This window comes from Balearica regulorum, chromosome 24, assembly GCF_011004875.1.
Source record: "Balearica regulorum gibbericeps isolate bBalReg1 chromosome 24, bBalReg1.pri, whole genome shotgun sequence".
Lineage (NCBI taxonomy): Eukaryota > Metazoa > Chordata > Aves > Gruiformes > Gruidae > Balearica > Balearica regulorum.
In genome coordinates this window covers 3931939-3948043 of record NC_046207.1, presented here as the reverse complement: position 1 = coordinate 3948043, position 16105 = coordinate 3931939, and the positions used below count along the sequence as shown (strand labels likewise).

The window sequence follows — 16105 nt, the reverse complement described above, 5'->3', positions numbered from 1 at the left end:
GCCACTCACCTGCACGTCCCGGCGGTGCGCAGGGCTGGCCCTGCCTCGACCGGCAGCACGCTGTCTGGGCCCAGGCGGTGCCGGGCGACTGCTGCGGCAGAGCCAGATTTACTGGAAGGACCTGCCGGCGCAGCTGACCAGGGACAGGAGCCGGCACCACCCTACCTGCCCTGCCCGCAGAGCACGCGGGTGCCCGCGTTAATGTTTCACGGGGGCGAGGCCCCGTGCGGGAGGGAGGCCCCCCGAGGGGCTGGGGGGTCCCCTCATCGCTCTGGATCTGAGGCAGGGGGATGGCACCGCCGGGAAGGATGCAGGCTCGGGGCTGGCCAGTGTCGATGGAGGGGGACGCAGATGGACACGGCAGCTCCAGTCCTGCCCCGTGTGAGTCAGGCTGCGAGGGACGGGGGCGTGGGGCAGCGCTGGAGCCGGCCCAAGCCCAGGCAGCCCAAGGTGAGAATTAGCCTTTTCCTCTGACCCCGTGGCACTGAGCAGCAGGCTAAAAATACCCGCCCGCCATGGCAGCGCCGGGCTCCCACGCCCTCTTTGGCACCGGCCCCGCAGAGGCACCCGCTGCTGGGGCAGTTCCCCCCCCCTGCCCGGGGCGGCCAGTGCCAGGGGGTGCCGGGGAGCTGGACGTGGAGCCCGAGCGCTGCCTGCGCTGTTGATGAAATGCCAAAGGGCAGAGTGAGCAGCGGCCGGAGGGACAGTAGTCCCTGCCCCCAAGGACACGCTGTGCTGCTCCTCCCCGCCGCCGCTGCCTGTCCCAGGCCCTGCTGCGCTCGCCGCCCTGGGGATCGGACCGTCCCTGCCTCCCGCCGCGGGCCCGAGCTCCGGGACAAGAGGCCCAACCTTTCTTTTGTGCATTTATTTAGAAAAACAAATTACACCCCCACCCCCCCCCCCAAGACAGAACCGACAAACTTTACAGAGGCAACACTGAGGGGCCAAGCCCCAGCCGTACCAGCCACCACCCCGCTGGCCACCCCTGCGCCACGAGCCCCGCCACGGGGCCACCGCGAAGCGGCAGGGCCCGGCCACTCGGAGCCCACTAGTCCCTGAGGCGGCTCGGCCAAAAGCCGCCCGCAGCTTTCCAGGAGGGGTGGGTTCAGCGGACGGACAGACAGACAGACGGACAGCACCGCTGCCCAGCACCCCCTGGCTCGGGCAAAGCCCCTGGGGCAGCAAGAGCCGGGGCGCGGGCAGAGCTGCCAGGCAGCACGAGTGCTGGAGGTGAAGGCACCAGGTGGACAGGGGACAGGGACAGGCCTGGGGACAGCGCAGGGGACCACGGCATGGCGGCCCCGCTGCCCTCCAGGGAAAGTGCTGGGAGACGTGGGGGGGGCGCGAGCGTCTCAAAATAAATTAAGGAAATAACTAGAAAGGCAACAGCGGCGCAGGGAGCACGAGCCCCTGTCCCCCCCCTCCGGGGAACGGCTGGGGACCAGCACAGACCTGCCACTCGCTGCCGGGCTGGCCTCCCTCCCCACGCCGTGCGTCAGGAGCACCCTGCGTGGCCACGCTGGCTGCCAGGCTAACTGTGGAAGGAGCCCACGGGCGGCTGGTGCTGCCACGGCCCTGCTGTGGGGCAGAGCCCCTGGCATGGCACGGCGGGGCCTGGGGGGCTGGTGGCCGGCTCCTGGGGCCGGGATAGCCGCCGGGCACCCGCAGAGGTGAGGTACGTGTTGAGGAGCTGGGCGATCTCATCCACCTGTGGGGCAGAGGGGATGTGCTGGGTCAGCCCCGGGGCACCCGGCACCCTGTAGCCCCCAGGGGGAAGGAGGGATGGAGGGAGGGCTGCCCCGTACCTGGGAGGTCTCGAAGAGCAGGTCCCGGTCCTCCACGGAGAGGCGGAAGGTGCTGCTGTCAGAGGCACCGAAGGAGGAGATGCGGCCATAGCAGAAGCTGTCCAAGGGCTCGGGCTCCCCTGGCTTGTAGAGCGAGACGGCCTTGGCCCCGATGCCCAGCCACAGCCGCTGGGACCCGGCCCCCACCGGGCTCTGCAGGGAGAGGGGTGTCAGGGCTGCCCGCTGCCAGGGCTGCCCACTGCCCCTGCCCTGCCAGGGCCTCACCGCACGCAGGTCGACGTCGAAGAGTGTGGAGCCGAAGCCCGGCCATTCCCGCACCAGTGCCACGTAGGCGGCCATGGCCTCCGGCCGGCCCATTCCCTGCAGCAGCTTCCACTTCTCCACGATGGCAGCCATGGTGCTGGCCCCCTCCTCTCGCAGGCGGCCCCGCAGGCGCTGGTCCCGCTCTGCCCGCTGCTTGGCCAACGCCTGCCCCCAGAGCCCGCCGGCCAGCAGCCCCGCACGTAGCCGAGCCCCCCGGCACTTGGTGGGGGGCCGATGGCGGGGGGCTGGCAGGCGGGCGTGCAGCACGTGGGGCGGGAAGAGCTCTTCCAGGCGCGGGAAGGGGGCGTGGGTGGAGAAGTCACTGTTGAGGCTCTGCAAGCGCAGCGCCGCCAGCGTCTGCAGCGTCTCCTCCGATGTGGGCACGTAGCCACGCAGCACCATCTCGTGCGCCTGCGGGAGGGCGGGGTGAGCCGGCGCAGCGTGGCCACCGCGGCATGGCCACCCTGGCACGGCACGGCTCTCACCTGCTCGAAGAGGAGGGCAAACTCCAGGCTGTCGCGCGGGACGTTGTCCGTGTCCAGGAAGCCGTAGTGTTTGAAGCAGAGCCGGCATGGCGGGTCTTGCTCCCGCTCCTCCCCGGCCAAGCTGCGGCAGAAGGGACCGGCCCCATCAGCATGGGGAGGCATCCCCACACCGTCCCCTCCCGCCCACGGCCCCCCCAGCCCCTCTCCCCCGTAGGCAGCAGAGTGGGACATTTACTTTTCAAACCTGGTGAGGACGTCAGCCAGCAGCGTAGCACTGCCCACGGGCTGCTCCCGCCGCCGGGTCTGCTCATAGAGCGCAAAGAGGTTGGGGCTCTGGGACAGCCCCAGGCGTGACACGAGCTCCCGGGCCACCTGGGACGAGACAAAGGCAACCAACGGTGACTGCACGTCCCTGACAGTGGCGCTCAGGGCTGCAAAGGGACACAGACAGGTCATGGTGGGCAAAGGCAGGTGGCCCCCCGCCCCTCTCCACTGCGACTCAGCTGGAAGAGACCCACAGGAGCCCCCCACCTCCCACAGCACGCCGCCACCGCGTGCCGAAACATCCCGAGCTCCCTGCCCGGCGTGGATGCGGCCCCTCACCTCCTCGGCCGTGGTGTGGGAGCTGATGGCCACACTGCAGGCGGGCGCCCCCGGGCAGTGCACGGTGCAGATCATCTCCTGCCGCCGCATCAGCACCAGGATCTCTTCCAGGGAGGGCACGCACTCCCGCCCCTTCGTCTTCCCCAGCGCCTCCCGGATGAAGCAGGCATACTTGGCCATCTCCGAGGCAGGGAACCGGCTCTCTGTCCTGCAAGAGATGCCAGGAGGGTCACGGCGGCGTCGACCCGATGGGGGACCCGGCACCCGGCGTGCTCCCCGCCTGCAGCCAGCGCTCGGCTGTTCCGCCGGCACTCGCCTGTCCAGGTGGAAGCGCAGGAAGCGCAGGACGGGCGGGGAGGGCAGGAAGGTGCAGCTCATGCAGGTGAGCAGCTGCCAGTAGTGCAGGTCGCCCTGCCTGCCCGGCGCCGGCGGCTCCGTGGTCTGCTTCACCAGCTGGCAGTAGATCTCGTCCACCAGCGGCGGCAGGTCCAGGCAGGTCTGCAGAACGCCCTGCATCAGCGGCACCGGGTCCCGCTCCGACTCCAGCTGCTGCAGCGAGTTGAAGAGCTTCACGGCCTCGTCACGCAGCGTGGTGTAGCTGCGGGGGCCGGGGGCTGCGGGATGGGATGGGGGTTAACAGCCCTGTGGGTATCCCCAGCCCCCCCACCCCCACCCCAGGTGCCATATCCGCACCCAGGGCTGGACAGAGCCCAGCCCAACGCCTGCCCGCCCCGCACAGCGCCCAGCCCTGCCCGGCATCGCTCCCACCAGCCCGGGGTGCAGGACCCCCACCCGCCCCTCACCGCTTTGGTCCAGGCTGCCGTAGGGGAAGGGCAGCAGGGGAGCATAGAGGGGGCTGCTGGTGTAGCGCAGGATCGGGTTGCAGCGGTAGATCTGCTCCAGGACCTCGGGGCTGCCGCAGTGCTCCTGGGAGGGCAAAGCGATGGCAGCAGCTGCAGGGGGGCTGCCCGGCCGAGTGCCCGGCACAGGCACCCGCCGTCACCCCAGGGCACGTGGGGCCCCGACCGTCCATCCCGGCCCTGCCGACGGCTGCAGGCGCAGGCGGCCCCGTGCCAGGGGCTCACCTCGACATCGCGCATGAGCAGCTGGGTGGGTGTCTGGACGGGCACTTTGCTGTCGATGACCTTCTGCACCGCGCACACCCAGTGCACGGCCTCGTTCAGGTGCTCCGTGTACAGGCGGTAGCAATGCTTCCTGCCAAACACCGTCACGCTCCAGTAGCCTGCAAGGGACAGACAGCTCACCCGCTGCCCACCAGCACCCTCACCCCAAGGACCCCCTGCCCCAGCTGGGCCACGGCGCAGCCCCTCCTCGGGGTGACGGAGGCCTCCCGGGGCTGGGAGGGTGACACAGGGCATGAGAGGCCACAAAGGTACAGCCTGACTGAGGGGTGCAGGCACCCTACCTGTCTCCTTATAGGTCTGCTTGTCCGGCCAGAGCACGGAGCAGAGGCTGGTGAGCACCAGGGAGCCCAGCCGCCGGGCCCCCTTCTCGTTGCTGCTGTAGTAGTCCAGGGAGTCGGGCGTCAGCACAAACCAGTACTTCCGAGGTCGGATCCAGGGGGTCTTCACACCGCCCCGCACCTCCCGCTGCAGCCAGCCTGGGAAGAGGGAAGCCTCAGCCCCCACCATCAGCACCATCCGCCCCACCGGCTCTCCGGCGCAGGGCAGGGGCTGCCCGCTCCCCGCCAGCCCAGCCGGTGTCCCCTGCCCCTCTGGGACAGGATCCAGCCGCAGCAGGGGCGCGATCCTGCCAGCCATGGCTGTGCCCCCGCTACTCCGGAGGCAGAGGCCGCTGTGCCCACCTTTCACGAGAGCGTCGGGGTCATCCTCCACTGGCCCCGGGCCCTTCTCCACGATGAGGCTACGCATCTCCTCCGCAACGAGCAGGGACCTGGGGACAACACGGGGCTGAGCCCGGCTGCCCATGGGTGCCTCCCACGGCCCCCGAGCAGGAAGCCAGCCTGGGGGCTGGGGTGAGCTGGGTCCCGAGGAGCTCCGGGCACCCCGCAACCTCACGGTGGGAACGCGGCAGAGCCATCGGGTGCAGATGACCCTGACTAAAAATAAGCTGTCGCGGCCCTGCCAAGGAATTCGGAAAATGAACAACCAGGAAGGAATGTTGGCAGCGGCATCGGCACTGGGAGGACGGGGAGCGAGCAGGCCCCTGTGCCCCAGCACCCCGTCTCCCCGGGCACACACCACCCCAGGGCATGGACTTTGCCGGTGGACATGGCCTGGCAGAGCCTCCTGGCCTGGCAGAGCCTCCTGGCACAGGAGCAGCCACGCACAGCCCCTGCTGGCTAAGCCTGCGGCAGCCAAGCCACCCGGCATGGCAGAAGGATGGGGATGGAGCACGGTAGTCCCAGCTCTGCCGTTCTCTGCTCTAGCTGATAGACTGGCACAGCGTGGTGCCAGCCCCGTGGACGTGATGGTACGGTGCACACCAGCACCAGTGCACCCTCCCACAGTGCGCCAGGCCCCCAGCTCCTGCAGCACCACGCAAGGGACGCGATGAGATGCCCCGTGGGCTGGAGACAGGGGGTCACTCACCGCTCTGAGCCACTGCTGCTGCGCGTGGGCTGGCTCAGGCTCACCTCCAGGGACCCCTGGGGAGAAAGGAGACGTCTCAGCCCCACAGCCACCACCCGGCACCCCCGAACATCCCCCCTCAATGACTTCTTGCCTCCTCGACAGCCCAGCTTCAGGCCCAGAGGGGCAGGCTCACGTCCTGCTGCCAGGGGACAGGGAGCTCTGGTACCCCCACGGCCGCGGCAGGAGCCAGGGCTGCAGCTGGGGCACCCCGGGGGTGCAGGGGCAGCCTCCAGGCGCGCTGGCTGCATGTCCTCGGCTGACCCGGCAGGCTGAATACCGTGCAGAATTGCACAAGGTCAGTGCTGAGTAATACGCTTACGGCACAAAGTCCCATTGTAATGGGGCCGCTGACTTCCTGCCCGCGGCGATGGGACGCGGCACAGGGAAGTCCCTGGCCCCGCAGCGGGATGGGGGCCTGTTCCTCCTTGCGCGGCACAACTTGACGTGGACGGTGCTGCTCACGTGATGACCACAGCACACGTGCTGGGACACGAGGCAGAGCCCAGGCACTGGCAGGCACCGGGTCAGGCAGGGCGCCCCGGCAGAGCGGGGTGCGGGGATGCAGCAGCGCCAGCGGATGCTGCCCCGGGAGATGTGCGGGCGCTCCCGCCAGCTGCAGCCCAACGGGGCAGCCGGAGGCGTGACAGGCCAGAGCGTGCCACGAAACACCAAGAAAAAGAGACTGCTGCTAAAAATAGTCTGGAGGGGGGGGGGGGGGGCTGCTGCAGGTATGGCTGTGCCACGGGGTGAGCCAGCCGCCGCTGACCCGTGGCATTAAGGGGACCTGTTGCGCAGTGTCGGCACCCGTGCATGGGGCCGGCTCCTCCAGCGACCCCAGCTGCTGAGGCCGGGGAGGGCCCCGCACACTCCTGCACAGCTGTGGGCACGGACACGGTGCTCAGCTCCTCGCCCGCAGCCCACGGGAGGAGGAGGCAGCGGTGGCGGCCGGCTCCTTCTCAGGGATATAAATAAACAGGAGAGGAGCTGTGGCGGCAGGGCCAGGGCAGCTGCTCCCACGCTCCCAGGAAGGGGCGGCCGGTGCTGCGGGTTTCCGAGGATCCCCCCGCCACGGCGAAAGGCTCCCCAGGGGAGCTGGCGTCACAGCCGCCCACGCCAGCCTGGACCTCTGGAGCCAGCGCAGCCCATGGGACACAGGAAGCCCAAAGACAGCTCCTGCCATTGCCGTGCCCTTGGCACTGCCACCATTGCCCGGAGGGCTCAGCTCCAGCCCTGCCGCTGTCTCCCCACTGCCCGCCGTTCCACAGGGGTGGCACCGCTGCGGAAGGGGACCCGCTGCCAGGGGACGGCCAGCGTTGGGGGGGGGGGGGGGGGTGTCAGGGCTGCCCCCAGCCCTGCGCAGCCAGGGCAGCTCAGGGGCAGCAGGGCCGTGCTGCAGACCCCGGGGCGGGCAGGGGGGGAAGAGGGGTCGCAACAAGCGGGACTGGGCTGTCACCACCCCCGCCACGTCCCCTCCGGGCAGGGACCGGGCCCCGTGGCTCCGGGTGCAGGAGGCAGCTGGGACGGGCAGGAGGAACCCCGGGGGCTGGGGTTCCCCCCGCCACCCCGCGCTATCCGCCGAACCCCACGCAGCCCGGCCGGAGGAAGCGCCGGTTTCCGCCGCTCCGCTTCCCTAAACAGAGGAAGCAGCCGGAGCGGGGAGATCCAGGCCTGCTCCCCGCACCCGGCATGTGCTCCCGGGGTGCTGCATGTCGGGAACAGCCCCGGCCTGCTCCGGCAGGTCTGTGCGGAGCCGCGGCCGGTCCCGAGCAACCCGTCCCGCACCCCGGCCAACCTGAGCTCGGGACAGGTACGGCCCCGGTGCGGGATCCGGCGCTGCCAGCCCCGCAGCTCCTGCCCCGAGGAGCAGGCAAGGGCCGGGCAGGGCAGCACCCAGCTCCGCGGGCGGCTCTGCTGCCCAGCCGGCCCGGCAGCGCCCCGGCTTCGGCCAGACCCCAACACCCCACAGGCGCCTGGCTCCCCGCCGCCGCGGCACCGGCAAAGGCCCCGCGCCGGGATCCAGCGGGCAGCGGCCCCCGCAGGCCCCCCCGCACCCCTCGGCTCTAGCCCGCGGGCTCCGGGACCCCCAGTGCCCGCCCGGAGGCTGCCCCGAGGCAGCGGCTCCTCCGCACCCGCCGGGCCGGGCCGGGCCGAGCCCCCCCCCTCCCTCCCCGCGGGAACCCCCCGGCCGGCGGCGGGGACGCGCCAAGGGCAGCCCGGGCGGCGAGACCGGCGGGGACGTGCCCGGGCAGGCGGCTGTCGCGTTCGCCGGGGCGGCGGGGACCGGGCCGGGCCGGTGCAGCGCCGCCGAGCGCGGGGGCCGGTGCCGAACGGCCGCGCCGAGCCGGGCCAGAGCCGTGCGCCCCGGGGCGGGAGGAGCCGCGCACCGCCAGTCCCGCCGCGCCGTTGCCCGTCCCGGAGCCGGTGCCGGGCCCACCTGATCTCCCTGTGCGCGGAGCTCGAAAGACACCTCCTCCTCCTCGGCCTCGCCGTCCGCGTCCCGGTCCGCCTCGCCGTAGTCCCGCCGCAGCAGCGTAAAGCCCTGCCGGCAGCACAGCAGCCACCACAGCCCGCCCGGGAACGGCATCGCCCCGCCGACACCGGACGGGACTGGGACTAGGACCGGCACCGGGACGGGACCGGCCCGCCCGCGCCGCGCCGCGCACCGGCCGCCGCCGCCACCACCGGTACCGGCCCCGCCACCGCCGCCGCCCCGGGCGGGCAGGGCCGGGCGCGTCACCGGCCGCCGCCAATGGCTGCGCGCGGCCCGGGGCGGAGCCAGCGCGCCCGGGGCGGTGGGGCCGCCGCTTGCGTCATCTACGGGGCGGGGGCGCGCGCCGAACTGCGGGGAGCGCCGGGGGCCCTGCACGGCGGGGCTGCGACAGGGCCGGTACCCCCGATCCGCCGGCGGCACGGTGCACCGGGAACCACCCGCACCCGGGGGTGGGCACCGGCACCGCGTGCAGCCCACCGGCACCGGCACCGGGCGCGGGCCCCGTGTTTCACTGGCCACGGCGTCGAGCTGCCCCGTGGCACCGGCGCCATGTGCTGCCCCAGCCCCTCCGCGCCACGGCACCAACGCCCATCCCGGGCGAGCCGTGTGCCGAGCCGTGTGCCGGCGGGCAGCGCCGCAGGCTGCTGGTGCAGGCAGGGGCTCCGCGGGCAGGGGGGCACCGTGTTCGGCAGGCCCGTCCTGCCGGCCCTCGTGGCACCTTCCTGCACGAGGAGCTGGCGGAAGGGGCTCGTGGCGGGGTCACACCCGGTGCCGCGGTGAGGCGGCGCAGCTCAGCTCGGCTCTGGGCCCTGCCTGGCGGCAGAGGGTCCGCGGCACCCACGAGCTGGAGGCACCCACGGCCCCGCTCCTGGAGCCCCAGAAGGGGTTAAGCACATCAGCCACGGCTCTGGCTTTGCTACAGCTGTTGGGTCAACACCGTCTCTGGGAGCTCGTGGTGCCGGGATGCGCACGCAGGAAGCGTCGGCTGCCAGCTCTCCTCCCACGCAGCCAACGCTGGGCCTGTGCCGGGCTGCGCTGGGGACTGAGCCCCGGTGTGGGGCCGGCAGGGCAGCCGGGGCAGGCATGAGCACCGGGGCAGAGCCGGCCAGCCGTGGAGGGGACGGAGCCGGTGATTCTGGGCGATGCGGGGAAATGGTGGCACGGCTCTGGGGCCGGCTCTGGGGCCAACCCCGGCACTGCTGTGGAACCAGTGGAGGAAGGAAATGGGGCCGCCTGAGGCCGCAGGCCGGGCAGAGAGCGGGGGCAGCTGCGCTGCCGGGCCAGGTACTATCCAAATCCAGCCCTTTTGACCCCAGCAGGGTCAGCGTAGCGGGGCAGAGGGCAGCAGGGGACGGTGGCCCATCACCCCGGCTCTGCAGCTGCTGCACAGGGATGCAGCTGCTGAATCAGCGGTAATTGCATTTCCGGCCCAGCAGTAGGTAAAGGGTCCGGGATGGCTTCTCCCGGTCAGAGCACTGGGCTAATCCCTAGCGGGAGCCTGGGAGAAGCAGGAAGTGGCCTCCAGCCCTGGCAAAACCAGGAGGCTCTTCCCTGCACGTCCAGCTCCACTGTGGAGACCCCATGAGCGGCTGCACCAGAGCCAGGTCCCGTCCCGCTCCCGGCACCCTGGAGCCCTTCTTCAGCTGGGCCCAGCGCGTGGAGCTGCTGCACGGCCCCAGGCGCTGCCAGCCCGTGGCCCTGGGCTACTCAGCACGGTGCCAGCCCCATGGGGGCGAGGGCATCCCGGCTGCGCCAGCCCCAGCCACAGCACCCTGGTGGGAACCGCTGGGCCGGGATGTGGCGGGGCAGAGGAGCTCGTGGGGGAAGTGAGCAGGCGAGAGGAAAGTCCCTCTGGCCCCTCTGGCCCCTCTGGCCCCTGCCTCGGGTGGGGGTTTCCGTGTGGACCCAGGGCAGGTTGTCGCCAGCCCCTTTGGCACCTTGCCTGCGGGGACGGTGGCACGGGCTCTGCCGCTGCCTCGGCCAGGGGCTGGGGTCTGCTGGGGGGTGACCCCCGCTCCTGCCCCCAGCTGCCCCCTCTGACCGTCCGGGCCGTGCTGAGGGTACCGCGGGGCTGGGGGGGACCCGGGCCGGGACATGCCCCCACCCCGGAGCCGCTGTGCAGCCGGTGCCGGTCCCTGGGCCGTCGCCCTCCGCACGCCCCCGCGGAGCCCCCGCTCCCCGGCCCGGTCCCTCCGTCCCCAGCGTGTCCCCGCCCGCTCCCCGGCTGCCGGACCCCCGGCTGGGCGCCCGCGCCGTGTCCGGTGGAGCCCAGGCAGGGGACCGCGGGGACAGGCAGGGCACAGGCAGGGCACAGGCAGGGCACAGGCAGGGAACGGCAGGAAGCGCGAGGTTCTGCTGCCGCCTGCAGGCATCCCCCGGCCAGCACCGGTGGGCACGGGCGGGTGCGGGTGCGGTTGCGGCCCCCGCCGCGCTCCCCGCTCCCCGGCTCCGGTCCAGCAAACCCCTCCGGCAGCACCGGCCCGTCCCCCACCGGGTCAGCCCCGGCCCTCACGGAGACGGCGCTCGCCCGTCGAGCCTCGACCGGGATTTATTGTGAGGGTGGGAACCAGCTGCCTGCCAGGGCCCTGCTGTGTGCGTCCGCTGTCCCGAGCTCACCGGCACCGCGCAGCCCCCCCGCAGCACGCGTGACACCGCACGGTCCCCTGGAGCACGTGTGACATTGCATGGTGTGTCCCCATCGCAGCACGCGTGACACTGCACGGTCCCCTGGAGCATGTGTGACGTTGCATGGTGTGTCCCCATCGCAGCACGCGTGACATTGCATGGTCCCCTGGAGCATGTGTGACGTTGCATGGTGTGTCCCCACCGCAGCACGCGTGACATTGCATGGTCCCCTGGAGCACGTGTGACATTGCATGGTGTGTCCCCACCGCAGCACGCGTGACATTGCAGGGTTCCCCCCCTGCCTGGCGGTTCACTGCAGGGCTGCTCTTCCCTCTGCCCACGCGTGTGCAGGCACCGTCCGGTGCTGCCCCTGCTCTGCCGGGGCGCGGGGCAGGTCTGTGCATGGACAAGGCTCTCTCTCCCCGGGAAGGCGCAGAGGGACCGAGCCCCAGGGTGCTGGTCCCTGCCCCGGCTGTAGGCACCATGTCCCTACACCACATCCTGGCAGGTGGAGAGCGATGTCTGCCGGCGGGGACTGGGGCAGCCGGGGCAACGCGCTTCGAGGGGTCCCACGCAGCGTGCATTGCTGGCCAACAGCCACAGCTCCTGGCGGAAGCGCTGGCCCAGGAAGGCGTAGAGCAGGGGGTTGAGGCAGCACCGCAGGTACGCCAGCCCGCCGGTGACCAGCAGCGCCAGGTCCTTGCGGCGGCTCTGGGTACAGCTCACCTCCCAGCTGGCCAGCAGCTCGGCTGTGTCCAGCAGCACCATCAGGCTGTGGGGCAGCTGCAGGGTCACGAACACCAGCACAAGGGCCAGCAGCACCCGCAGTGCCCGGTGGGGCCGGGCGCCACGGGCAGCCAGCAGTGTCCGGGCCACGGCCGCGTAGCAGGTCACCATCACCAGGAAGGGCACCGCGAAGCCCAGCACGACCTGCACCAAATTGGTGGCCCCCCGGGCTTCCCGTGACACCGCGTGGGGAAAAATGACGCGGCAGAGATAGAGGTCTTGGTGCTGCTCTGCTTGGCTGTAGATGAACTGGGGCAGCGCCAGCAGCGTGGCCAGTAGCCAGGCCAGCCCCACCGTCAGCCAGCCATGGCGACGAGCCCGTGGGCGCAGGCGGCAGGCAGCCGGCACCCGCACGATGGCCACGTAGCGGTCCACGCTGATGCAGGTGAGGAAGAGGAAGCCACTGTAGAAGTTGAGGGCATAGAGGCCCTGCAGCGCTTTACAGGTGGCTGTGTTCAGGGACCAGCCCAGCAGCATGTCGGTGATGGTGAAGGGCAGCGTCAGGAGCAGCAGGAAGTCAGACAGGGCGAGGTGCAGGAGGCAGACATCGGTGATGCTGTGCGCCTGGCGGTAGCATATATGTGTGAGAAGCACCAGCCCGTTCCCCGCCACGCCCAGCAGTGAGAGCAGCAGGTAGACGGCAGGCTGGTAGATGCGGGCGAAGCCCTGCACCGCCAGCTTCTCGCAGAGCTCGGGCAGCATGCCATCCTCCCACGAGTACTCATCATCCCAGGAGTAGAAGTCGGTGGTGGCAGTCAGCTCCATCAAGGAGGGGCTGGGGGTCACCTGCGCAGAGGGAGGCTGATGGAGGGATGCTCGGAGGGGGCGGTCCAGCCACAGTGTGCAGTGCACCATGCCCAGGGCATCCCTCCTCCACCCAGTCCCACTGTGGGCAGCCCAGGCGTGCCGTGGCCTGTGGCCCCACACTCAGTGAGGCTTCTGTCTCACACCCAACCCAAAGCAGCGAGAGATTGACTGCACGCAGTCATTCTGAAAGTGACTCCCCACTTCCCGAACAGCCACTTGCAGTGTAGAGTTGGTGTGTAGTTGATCCTGGCCACAGCATCCCAGCACAGCACCATGTCTCACAAACTAACCATGTACCCGCTGCAGGGGAGCTGCTCCTGATGTCCCCTGAGGCTCAGCACCCAGCCCACGGCCCCAGTTGCCCCATGCAGCCGCACCTTTGGGCTCCCAGGGTGGGCGCTTTGGACAGGTCCCCGTGTGCGCCCTTGGGTGTGCATGGGGACTTGCCCAAAGCACCCACGCACCCATGTGACGCCCTGGGGACCCCAGTGCCGGCACAGCCCCACACTGCCTGGTCCTGCTCCCAGCCACGGAGGTCCCGGGGCATCCCGTTGCCTTGCAAGCAGCTGTGCACAGTGCTCCCTGCTCCCGGCCTCTCAGCCCTGCTCTGGGGCGGAGGGACAGCACTGCAGCCTGGCGCTAGACAGCCAGGACCCCATTGCCACGGAGGTCAGGATCCAGTACGACTCTGACTCAGAGCGGCCTCACAACAACGGTTTTGCTCCGACTCCCATCAGCGAGCCCAGGCGGCCGGGTCTGATCCCCCCCACCCACTTCAGGGCCACAGGTGGGATCTGAACCCAGCACCAGGGCAGGATGACTCCCCAGCAGCTCCCCCAGCCCCTTCCCTGCTCCGGGCCCCGGGGACCTAGAGCAACAGGCGCTGCCCTGCATTCCCTGGGGCTTTGTCTTTCAGCCCAAACCCACATGGCTCACGAGAGAACCGTTTAAAAGCAACAAGAAAAGCCAGCGAGGGGGGTCCCCACCCAGCCCCCAGTGAACCCCTCACCTGATGCCCCCTCACCTGCTCAGGCATCGCACAGCAGGACCTTTCCCCCTGGCCGCAGTGGGTCTGGAGCTGGTTGTGTCTGAACACTCTGCAACCTGTTTGAACACGTGCCGCTTCCGATACCGAGAGTGATGCAGAGTGCAAGCCCAGCCCTGGGGAACGTGAGGAAACAGATGCAACCCCACTCCTGAGCCCTATCTCTTTTACTTTGTAGGTAACATCTGCGTGTCGGGGACAGAAATAGCAGTTCCGCTCAGCCCCTGTCACTCCAGGCTGGGGGACAAGTCTGGGAGCACCCAGCTGCAGGGTGCAGAGCCTGTCTGAGGGCACCCAGAGCATGCAGGAGACCCCAGCCCGCCCCGGGGCTGTTTGCAGCTCCTGCCCCACAGTGGGGGTTGCCTCTGTGGGGCTGGAGGAGAGGTTGGAGGGAGCAGGGCAAGGAGAGGAGCGTGGGCTGCTGTGGGCTGGTGCTGAGCCAAGCACAGGCAGGATGCTGGTCCAGTGGGACCAGCAGAGCCACGTCGGTCCAGGAGTGGCTCATCCTGATGGGAAACGCGACAGTTCTGGGAACTGGGGCGGCTGCTGGTGCACAGCATCCCCCTCACCCAGGGATCCCAGCACTGCCCTGCACCCCCATGCCCCTGCACCCCATGCCCTGCACCCCCATACTCCTGCACCCCTATGCCCCTGTGCCCCCACATCCCTGCGGTGCCGAGCAGACGTGCTTCTGGTTGTTGACAACAAAATTCCCAACCCCCCCATTAAGGGGGAGATTAGTTCCTGTGGGACAGAGGCCCCACTTTCCTCCCCCCAGGGGGGAACAAATTGATCCCTGGCTTTAACGGGCTTTCGGCCATTTGCAGTGGTAATCCCTCAATCCCCCTTTCTCCCCGCTACAGCCGTCTTTGCTGTGGCTTATCCCAGCTCTGCCTTCAGCCCTCCTGCTGCCTGCACCCGGGTGCAGGGAGCAGGCAGGGTCTCTGCCAGCCCTGGGAGCTCGCTGCCAGCGCCCGTGGGGCAGTGGGGCCGTGGAGCTGCTGTGCCCTGGCTGGAGAGTGGCTGGGCAGAGGCAGCCCAGCCCCTGGGCACAGGGATGTCCCCAGGGCTCTTTGCTGGGGAGTCTCTTCCCGTCCCCTGTTCTTTCTGCAGCACAAGGACGCCGGCTGCAGACCTCTGCTCTGTGCCGGCTCTCGGGGTGCCATCCTGCACCCTGCATCCTGGAGGAAGGTGATGGAGGAGGGTCCTGGGGCGAATGCTGACCCTACGGCCAGCTGTGGGTGCAGAGCAGGGACGATGTGTGCCCCCTCCCCCCGGCCCAGGGCTGTCACAGACCTGACCCAGCACAGGGACCAGACATGGGGTTGTGGCCAGAGCAGGCAGCACCCCTGGGGTGTCAGGGTAGGGGACAGACCCACAGGCACTGGGACGGTCTGGGGGACGGGAGGGTCGGTGCCTGCAGCCCTGGCACAGAATTCTGAGAGTGCCGCTGGCTGCCCACGGCCCCGCCGCACCTGGGGCTTTCTGTTTTCTCTTTCGCCCGCCAGCCGCAGCCTCAGCTCTGCCTGCGCAGGAAGCGTCCCTGGCACCCGCTGCCCACAGATGACAGCCGCACTGCTCTGCCTCGCAGCAGCCAGGTGCCCGGCACGGCGCTGCCAAACCTGGTGGGCAGCACCCTCGTGCCAGCGGTGTGGAGCTGCCTGCGCCGAGCACAGCCAGGCCAGCACCCGGACCCTGCTTGGACCCGGCGGCCCCCGGTGCATCCCCATCCCTCGGGACTGGGCTTAGGGAGCCGCACGGGGCTCCTGGGGGATGGGGACTCCCCAGAGTTGGGGGGCCACAGGGCAGCGCAGGGTCTGTGGGGCAGGCAGCGTATGTAGGCCACGCGGCTGCCATCCCCCCCATCCCCTCCGTGGGTGTCTGGGGATGTTTGGGAACAGACACAGGCTAAATCCTGTCTTCTGCACCACTGGAGAGACAGGCGACCCCGAAACCCGCAGGCCTTAATCTGCGGCTTGATTACAAACTGCCGCCACATCTGCTGCAGGAGGGCTGGTGGGCACCGCTCCCCCCACCCCCAGCTGCTGCAGGCGCTGGGTGCCTGGGCCACATCTGCGGGGGGTCACATCTGGGGGGGAGGTCACATCTGGGAGGGGTCACATCTGGGGGGGCCACGCCTGCGGGGGCTCCCACCACCCATCCTGGTGAGGGCTTGGCGCTGGGCTGGGCACGGTGAGGGCTGGGGGCTGCACCGGAGCCGGCGATGCCCGGGGAGCTCCCTGCACAGCCCCACTCGTGTCGGCCCCGTGCCCTGCACTGCCGGTGCCCCGCGCTGCCCACGCAGCCCCACCCTGAGCCCCCCGAGGCCACGGCCCGTGGTCCGGGTGCAGCGCGGGGAGCTGTAACCCCGCACAGGGCCCGGCACCGAGGATAACCGGGGGGTAACCGGGGGAGCCGGGCGGGAGCACCCCTCGGGGGCGCGGCAACGGGGGGGGGGGGGGCCGGGACTCTGCGCCCAGCTCTGCCGCCGCCGCCTCCCCCCGGTCCCGGGGCCGCCCCCTCCCGCCACCACCGCCCCG

General features: G+C 70.4%; 2 protein-coding genes across 3 annotated transcripts; both read right to left on the bottom strand.

Annotated features, from left to right (window-relative positions):
• Positions 1 to 850: 850 nt before the first annotated feature.
• On the bottom strand, positions 851 to 8563 carry PLEKHH3 (pleckstrin homology, MyTH4 and FERM domain containing H3). 2 transcript variants are annotated; one of them, XM_075775125.1, is made up of 13 exons: positions 8246 to 8536; positions 5770 to 5825; positions 5022 to 5110; positions 4623 to 4817; positions 4282 to 4439; positions 4000 to 4123; positions 3513 to 3810; positions 3197 to 3404; positions 2829 to 2965; positions 2594 to 2714; positions 2070 to 2519; positions 1806 to 1997; positions 851 to 1708 (listed from the first exon to the last, which is right to left on the bottom strand). In XM_075775125.1, exons 1-13 carry the CDS (start codon positions 8393 to 8395, stop codon positions 1532 to 1534), a joined length of 2355 nt encoding a protein of 784 aa, XP_075631240.1. In that variant the 5' UTR covers positions 8396 to 8536; the 3' UTR covers positions 851 to 1531. The 2 variants fall into 2 exon arrangements, with proteins under 2 accessions (XP_075631240.1, XP_075631241.1); XM_075775126.1 differs by having other exon boundaries at positions 1806 to 2519; positions 8246 to 8563.
• Positions 8564 to 11129: 2566 nt separating this feature from the next.
• Positions 11130 to 13599, bottom strand: CCR10 (C-C motif chemokine receptor 10). The gene is made up of 2 exons (XM_075775161.1): positions 13545 to 13599; positions 11130 to 12499 (listed from the first exon to the last, which is right to left on the bottom strand). The coding sequence occupies exons 1-2, from the start codon at positions 13554 to 13556 to the stop codon at positions 11417 to 11419; spliced, it is 1095 nt and encodes a 364-aa protein (XP_075631276.1). The 5' UTR covers positions 13557 to 13599; the 3' UTR covers positions 11130 to 11416.
• Between the last annotated feature and the right edge of the window lie 2506 nt (positions 13600 to 16105).